This window comes from Solanum dulcamara, chromosome 5 (genome assembly GCF_947179165.1).
Source record: "Solanum dulcamara chromosome 5, daSolDulc1.2, whole genome shotgun sequence".
Classification (NCBI taxonomy): Eukaryota; Viridiplantae; Streptophyta; class Magnoliopsida; order Solanales; family Solanaceae; genus Solanum; species Solanum dulcamara.
Window position 1 is genome coordinate 64,114,730 of NC_077241.1, and position 8,054 is coordinate 64,122,783.

Here is an 8,054-nt window from a genome sequence, read left to right on the forward strand (position 1 = left end):
CTGTATCAAATCAAACTAGGTCACTTTTTTTGAAATCTCTTATCCTCGTACCAAACAATCCATTAAAAAGTATAAATACATTACACCTTTTTTCCCCATAAGAAAATAAGGCAAACAAAAAGAAGGAAAAATTGAAAATCAATAATACAAGTAGGATTGAAACCAAATATGTGAAGGGGTCCTACATGAACCGCGCGCTGCCAGGAGCATATAACAGAGTATTCAAACACAACACAAAAAAAAGGAGGAAAAAAAAAAAACCTGTCTTCCTCTTCCTCTTCTTGGTCCGCCATTAGCGGATGTCGAGAAAATAGGAAGAGAGTGACGGGTATAGAGAGAGAAAGGAGAGCCAAAGAGTTTTTAGTTGCTTTATTTGTCCTCTTATATCATTTATTATTAGACTCTTTCCATCTTCTTCTCCAGGCGGCAGGTTTTGCCGCCGGATTGGAAAAACAAAAATAATCTAATAATACCATTCTTCACAGAAAAACCATATCATCACCCTTTCCATTCCCTTTTTTTTCTTTTCTCCTCTCTTCCTTTCCTGCATTATCTTTGATTTGGTACTACTATTCTTCTTCCCTATCTTTCAACATTAATCATTTTTTCTGTTGTATTGTGATGTCAACATGCGATTTCGTCTTTTTTATTAAATGGGTACCTCCCATTTTCTCTCCTAGTTCGAGGGTATTTCGCCGTTTTGTGAATAACTTGAAAAAAAGAAGAATGGGGAAATGTGCTTGGGTAATTGTGTTTTTTGATTTAAAAAAAATTGAAAATATTTTCAAAGGACATATTAGAAACACCATATATGATTTTTGTTCTGGGTGCGTGGGAATTTTGTGATTTTTTGCAACCATTCAGCAGTAGTCATTGCGTGAATTGAAGGAAAGTTTAATTTAATCGACATTCTGATGAAGAATGAAGGGAGCTTGTAATATTTTTCATGTTTATAGTTAGTACTATTTTTTTATGTGTTTAACAAGTTAAATTTCTTACATGTTCAGTTTCACCTATGGAGAAACCAAAAACTCCCTTCAAGGGAGTCATTGATGATGCTAAAGGAAGGATAGCATGCTATAAACGCGATTGGCTCGACTCATGTGGTACAGGAGTGAGGTATTTTATGTTATGTTTGAGGTGAATATGAACTGAGACATGAATCTGTTATTACTACATATTGATGAAAATGTTGGGGTTCTTGTGTAAATGAATTTTAGGATACTGGCTCCAACAGCATATATTTTCTTTGCTTCTGCTCTTCCTGTGATTGCTTTCGGGGAGCAATTGAGTAGAGAAACAGGTCTGTGCTGATTTTTTAAATTTTTTTTTTTCATATATGCAATAATCATGTAATGTAAGTTGGATTAATTTGTTGATATATTGAATTGACAGATGGAGCTATGAGCACAGTTGAAACTCTTGCTTCTACTGCTATCTGTGGAATGATCCATTCAATTTTTGGTGGACAGCCTCTCTTGATCTTAGGAGTTGCAGAGCCAACCATCATCATGTATACCTACTTGTACACTTTTGTAAAGGATAGACCAGACTTGGGGCCAAAGCTGTTTGTCGCCTGGGCAGGATGGTGTGGAATCTACTTTTTCCTTTGTTTTCTCCAAATGGGTGTAGCGAGAGCTTCCTGGGGTTACTAAATGCATAAATGTTACTAACCATATTTTTGACAGGGTTTGTGTCTGGACCGCGTTGATGCTGTTTCTTCTTGCTATATTCAACGCTTGCAATATCATCCCTAGGTTTACTAGGCTAGCAGGGGAACTCTTTGGCATGTTAATCACAGTTCTTTTCCTCCAAGAGGCTATTAAGGTACTTGTTGTTGTCCTTCCTTTTGAGAGTGTACTCTTAAAGAGTCTATTAAACAAAAAGGACTAGAAAGAATTTTCATTTAAAACTAGAAGAAATCCCATGCTCTTCATACCTTTTGTTCTTCGAGTCACAGGGAGTAGTGAGTGAATTTTCCATTCCAAAAGGTGAAAATCCGGAACGAGAGGAGTTCCACTTTGAATGGCTCTACACGAATGGGTTACTGGCAGTTATTTTCTCGTTTGGTGTTCTTTTAGCTTCTCTTAAAAGTAGAGGAGCTAGATCATGGCGTTATGGTACAGGTATGTGACAATATCTGCTTTATTGAAGGGTGAATTTGGATATATTGTTGTCTTTTAAAAGTCAACATTTCTCATACATCGACTATTATGAACAGGTTGGATGCGAAGTTTTATAGCCGACTATGGGGTTCCCCTTATGGTTGTGTTATGGACAGCAATGTCTTTCGGTGTGCCTGGAAAAATTCCCTCTGAAGTTCCTCGAAGGCTCTTTTGTCCTCTCCCTTGGGAGGCTAAATCATTATACCACTGGACTGTGATCAAGGTACTCTAAATTTCACGATGACACCCTTATTCATCTAGGCTTCTTGAGTTCTCCAGCTGGAGTGGCCAATAAGATCTGGACTGCTTCTATATTCTGTTCAGAGCATTATTTGCTCCTTTAGTTGAAGTTTCATAAAAGGGGATGTCGTAAAACTAACAGAGACATTAGAATTCATTATCAACATCCTTTGTTTTTATATATGTTCTTACATATGATTGGCAAACATGATATTCTTCAACAAAAAGCTTTTGAACGTGGGCCATACAAATATCTTGTGGCACATAAATTTTCTCCTATAGTAATTCGGATGTCAGTATGATACAGGTCAAGATATTGTTAGGCCCCTCTTTGATTATTTTCTGAAAAAAGAATTTTGAACCAAATTTATGGATAAACTATATGTATGTCAATTAAGTTGGAAATATTCCCATCCTGTCTAATTTTGTTTATGCACTTAATTGCAGGATATGGTAAGGGTCCCGGTGTTTTATATCTTTGCCGCCTTCATTCCAGCACTGATGATAGCTGGTCTATACTTTTTCGATCACAGTGTTGCTGCACAGATGGCACAACAGAAGGAGTTCAATCTTAAAAACCCATCTGCTTACCATTATGATTTGTTTTTGCTTGGAGTCATGGTATAGATTTTCAGAACTTTTTCTATGTAGAGAGATAAGCTTTAATTCACTTCAGGTTCTACTGTGGCTCATTCTTCATCCTGAATTTATGGTTGCAGACTTTGATATGCGGATTACTTGGAATTCCCCCTTCGAATGGGGTACTTCCACAATCACCAATGCATACAAGGAGCCTTGCTGTACTCAAGAGACAGGTAGATATGCAATAATATGTTCTCTGTTTATTCTTGTCTGTGTGATTATTTGTCCTATTAACACTACTTGGTCCCTCATGAGCAGTTAATTCGTAAGAAAATGGTGAAGACTGCGAAGGAAGGTATTAAGCAGAATGCAACAAAATCAGAGATATATGGAAAGATGCATGCCGTCTTCGTTGAGATGGATGCTACATCAAAGGTAAGTGCTGGAACCAAGTATAACTGTTGCCAATCAGGGATGCATAGGTCAATGTCCATATGACCTATTCATTTGCAAAAAAAATGTGTTTATTTATTTTCAATACCATTAACTAGTTTGGGTTGAGGCATAGTTGTTGGATTATAAGAAATTTGTATATATTATGCAGCGCACAGCAGATAGGGAATTGGAGAATTTGAAGGCAGCTGTAATGAAACATGACGATGGAGAAAATGGAACAGACGGAAAATTTGACCCTGAGAAGCACATTGATGCGCACTTGCCTGTTCGAGTAAATGAGCAAAGAGTTAGCAACTTTTTGCAATCTCTACTTGTGGGATGCAGTGTGTTTGCTATACCCGTGATCCGGAGGATACCCACCTCAGTTCTTTGGGGATATTTTGCCTACATGGCCATAGACAGTCTCCCTGGTAATCAATTCTGGGAGAGGCTGCTGCTGCTTTTTATTCCTTCCGGTAGAAGATTCAAGTAAGTCACGAATAACTATTCCTCATAACTAAGTCTTGAAAAGTCCCTCAAAGGTCATTTTCACATTAACACCTGGCTATCTTAAATTGTAGGAGTTTTGTGTTGTTACCTAATTATCCTAGCCTAGTTCTAATTCGAACTGAGAACTAGAGATTCAGAAAAGTGACATGTATTTTGGCATTGGAATCCTTGTTATTGGTCTCAAACTACTTTTGTGTTTCACTTTTATGGATGACCATGTCATAGTTATACACATTAGATTATTCAAGTGCAATGTTATCAAAGGCGAAAAGCGTAAAAAAGCTCTAAGGTCTATGCTTTAAGCGCAAAGTGTAAATAAAGTGTGGGCTTTAATGAAAAAAGGCGCAAAGGGTGAAAAAAAATACAAATATATATGTTTAGTCCAAGGCTAATAATTATAAATATGAATGACAAATATATGACAAAAGAAATTGAAAAAAATTATGATAAAGTGAATTATTAATCGTTTAGTGTCACTTCTTCAGAAGAGACTCATTGCAAGGAAAAGTTTGCCTTAACCTTGATGACGATACTAAAGCGCACATAAAGCGAGGCGAAGCGCTCAACACATTTTGAGCCTCGATTTAGGGCTTAAGCGCGCTTAAAGTGCGCCTTTGACTACTGTTCAAGTGGTAGTAATTGATTGGTTAAACAGTAGCATCTTTTTTAAGTGGCATTTTGTGATGGTTCTTTTGACAGGGTCTTTGAAGGGCTCCATGCCTCCTATGTTGAGTTGGTCCCATTCAAATACATTGTCAAGTTTACAATGCTCCAGTTCCTGTATTTCTTAATTTGCTTTGGAGTTACATGGATACCTATCGCTGGAATACTATTCCCTTTGCTCTTCTTCCTTCTCATAGCTATAAGAGAGCATGTTCTTCCCAAGTTTCTCCCGCCCGAGTATCTTAAGGAATTAGATGCAGCTGAGTATGAAGAAATTGCTGGTGTTCCAAAGGTAAATTATTTTTCCTACCTTTCATGCATCCTCTTGTGCAAGTGTAATTGCTCTATCATGCAGGTGGGCTTTTGTGCACATTTTAGTTTATTGTTTTGCTCTAATTACATTCTTAATACTGGATGTTCCATGGTATTATGTGCGATTAGCATGAGTGCTCCACACACAAACAATGAACATTTTTTGAGTTCTCACGTGACTATCTTTGTTGCATTCAGCTGCAATATAACTTGTTCTCTGGGCATATGATGTAGTTTTGTACCTCACTGAAGTTTTGCTTTGGAGATTCCTGTAAGAAAAGATGCCTCAGATTTACCAGAGACCACAGATAGTAGAACTGGAAGGAATTAGACCAAACAATAACAAGCTTGTTAAATAACAACCAAAATATAAGTTGGCAACAGGGAGGGAACTAGACCAGACAATAAAACTTTTTAATTACCACCCAAGGGATAAGATGGCTAATTATGTGTCTAGACAAAATAAATAAAAAGACACAATTTTGACCGTAATTCATTGAATCTACTAAGAGATACAACTGATGATCCCAAGATGCACTCTTGTTACCAGAAAGGCCAATGACAGAACCATTATTGTGTAAGAGCCCGTTTGGATTGGCTTTAAGTTGGTCAAAACCAACTTAAAGTCCCTTTTTAGCTTTTGGACGTGTTTGCCTAATGCTGACTTTAAGCCATAAAGTTCTTAAAGTCAGTCAGAAATGAAAAGTTAGGATTCCTAACTTTTTTTTCCAAAGTGTTTAAAGTCATTTTCTTTGACCATGGAAATTACTTTTATATCCTTTATATTTTAACTAAATTCTCAAACTACCTTTTTTTATTCTTTTAACCCTAAAATTCACGTCATAAGCACTTTTATCCAAACACTCAACTGCTTATTTATAAAAATAACTTTCAGCACTTCAAAGTTCTAAAAGCACTTTATACATAAAAGTTACTTTTTTTAAGCCCATCCAAACGGGCTCTAAGAGTCTATTAACATGGAATTCATGTCCTGAAAACAAACTGATACAGAGGCCCAAATTGATAACATATCCCTTTACAGGGTTAATGTTTCTTGTTTTTGTTTTTAGCAAGTTAAAAGCCTTACAAGAAGAGATACATGAAAGAATATGCCAATAAACTTGAAAAAAAAAAGAAATACAACAAACACAAATATATCTTATTTTTTAGGACAATTGTAACTATATGTCTCTTTTCCAGTATGTTGATTCTGGAAAATAATAGCCAATATTAGCAACAAGGCACCAATCAGTTTCTGTTCTTTTTTCAGTATTCCAGCTCCATTTATTTTGTTCTATGCATCCGGTATTCAAAACCCACTAACCCGAGTAATCTGGATTCATGCGGGGTAGGTAAAGCAATTCCTACCAAGAAGTTATCCATTAGAGTTCAAACCCAAACTGTCTGGTTGGCAAAATTTGAAGGGATCCCAACCATCTCAAACTACTTAAGTCTTCTTCCCATCTCTACTCATCCTTGACAGCCAATTCTACTTTCTCTTTCTTCTCATGCCCTGAAACAAGATTATAACAAACCTTTCCACCACTCTCACAATTTCAATTTCCAACGAAAACAAGCTTAATTATCTAACAGAATTGTGACTGTCTAAATATATTTAAATCAGCGTTGTACTAAATAGATGATACCCCCTGGATCATTCAGCTGTGTTGCATTCAATTTTCGTACCACTTCTTCTATGTAATATAAACAACTAGAGTGTCTTCTAGATGGGAACTTTGAGGATCTCTTGGGATACCGATTCTCACAATGGTTAATGTATCTATCTGCAGGAGAGAGAGATAGCTGATGAAGAAAATGTTGATGATTTCTCTGATGCTGAGATATTGGATGAGATGACAACACACAGAGGTGAACTAAAACACAGATCTGTCAGCTTCACCGAAAGGCATCATCAGGTAATATTGGCTTTGCCAAATCGTCCAACATTTGCAGCTTCCATTTTACTACGTTGGAACAAATTGATAATGACCTCATTTATTTTATGTCAGGTTTATCCACATGAGGCTTCTGGAATGTAACGACACCTGATGCATCGATGTAAATGATATAACTCATTGTGATTCTCAACCAAAGTATTTCCAGGGAGGTCATTAATTTTGACAAGTCCTCTCAGTTGTGGAAAATGTGCAATAGAAAGAATACATGAAAAGAAAGAAGAGAGTAGAAAAGAGCGGGAGATGGAGATATTACAAAAGAAAAAAAGAAGGAAAAAAAAAGCATGAGATAATCTGTACAAACTTTTAATTTTCTTTCATAGTACAGAAGCTACAGTAATATAGAAGTTTTATACTGATTGAAAAATGTGTATAATTCTTGATGCTTTTTTTTTTAGTATGTGTTATTATATCATTTTTGGCAAAGGTTAAAGATGTAGACTAGATGCTGTTTGTGTTATACAAATGGGTCATTGGGAAATCTGATAACTTTGCTTGTAAAACTACTTTAGATAATCTCAAGACATTTGAAAATACATTGATAGTAAAAGGCTATTTAGTTTAAATGGTTCCATAATATATAATTTTACAGGAAACTTATCAGAATTGGCATGTTACTAAACTATGACTTGAAGCATTTCAAAGATATATATTCTCAACCTTCTTACTCTGTACTTAGTACTTACTAATTTGCATTGCTCAACAATTTCAACTTATACAATTGGGCTGTCTGTCTAACTGAGTTAATGAATGACGGGTCTATAACCAACTCAACTTTGGTCGGGTTATGTTTTCATGGGAATTTGCACATGTCCCACTTTGGGTTGGTGTTTAATTTTATGTGGTCTTTATTTTTTGTTCTTCGACACTTTAAGTAACAAAAAAGTGATCGAAAACACCCTTGACATCGAAATAACAAACAATTTTTTGTAGAGCATAAATTTATATATTCGTATCATAATATTGCACAAGTTAAATCATAAAAGGCATAACAAGTTTTGCCTCTGACACTGAACATAAAATCACACGAGTTATGTCGCAATACGTAACAAGTTATTTTTGTATGCCGGGAAGGCATAATGTATTTTTTTTAAAAAAAAAAACTGACATGCAGACACACCTATGTACTCTACCATTCCACATTAGCTATCAAAATTTAATTCTCTAAAAAGGATAAGAACATATGTCCCAA

At 35.8% G+C, this 8,054-nt stretch overlaps 1 protein-coding gene across 1 annotated transcript; it reads left to right on the top strand.

Annotated features, from left to right (window-relative positions):
* The first annotated feature begins 235 nt into the window (after window positions 1-235).
* LOC129888373 (probable boron transporter 7) lies at window positions 236-7,365 on the top strand. Its single transcript, XM_055963360.1, has 14 exons — window positions 236-563; window positions 1,008-1,119; window positions 1,221-1,303; window positions 1,396-1,588; window positions 1,689-1,827; window positions 1,961-2,126; window positions 2,222-2,388; window positions 2,853-3,026; window positions 3,125-3,220; window positions 3,306-3,422; window positions 3,592-3,911; window positions 4,632-4,887; window positions 6,698-6,823; window positions 6,917-7,365. The coding sequence occupies exons 2-14, from the start codon at window positions 1,016-1,018 to the stop codon at window positions 6,944-6,946; spliced, it is 1,971 nt and encodes a 656-aa protein (XP_055819335.1). The 5' UTR covers window positions 236-563; window positions 1,008-1,015; the 3' UTR covers window positions 6,947-7,365.
* Window positions 7,366-8,054: the final 689 nt, after the last annotated feature.

Excerpts from the sequence above, each read along its gene's own strand:
- LOC129888373 (XM_055963360.1), top strand. The coding sequence starts at position 1,016 with ATGGAGAAACCAAAAACTCCCTTCAAGGGAGTCATTGATGATGCTAAA. Across the intron at positions 2,389-2,852 it reads ACCACTGGACTGTGATCAAG|GATATGGTAAGGGTCCCGGT; the intron begins GTACTCTAAATT and ends ACTTAATTGCAG. Across the intron at positions 3,027-3,124 it reads TGTTTTTGCTTGGAGTCATG|ACTTTGATATGCGGATTACT; the intron begins GTATAGATTTTC and ends TTATGGTTGCAG.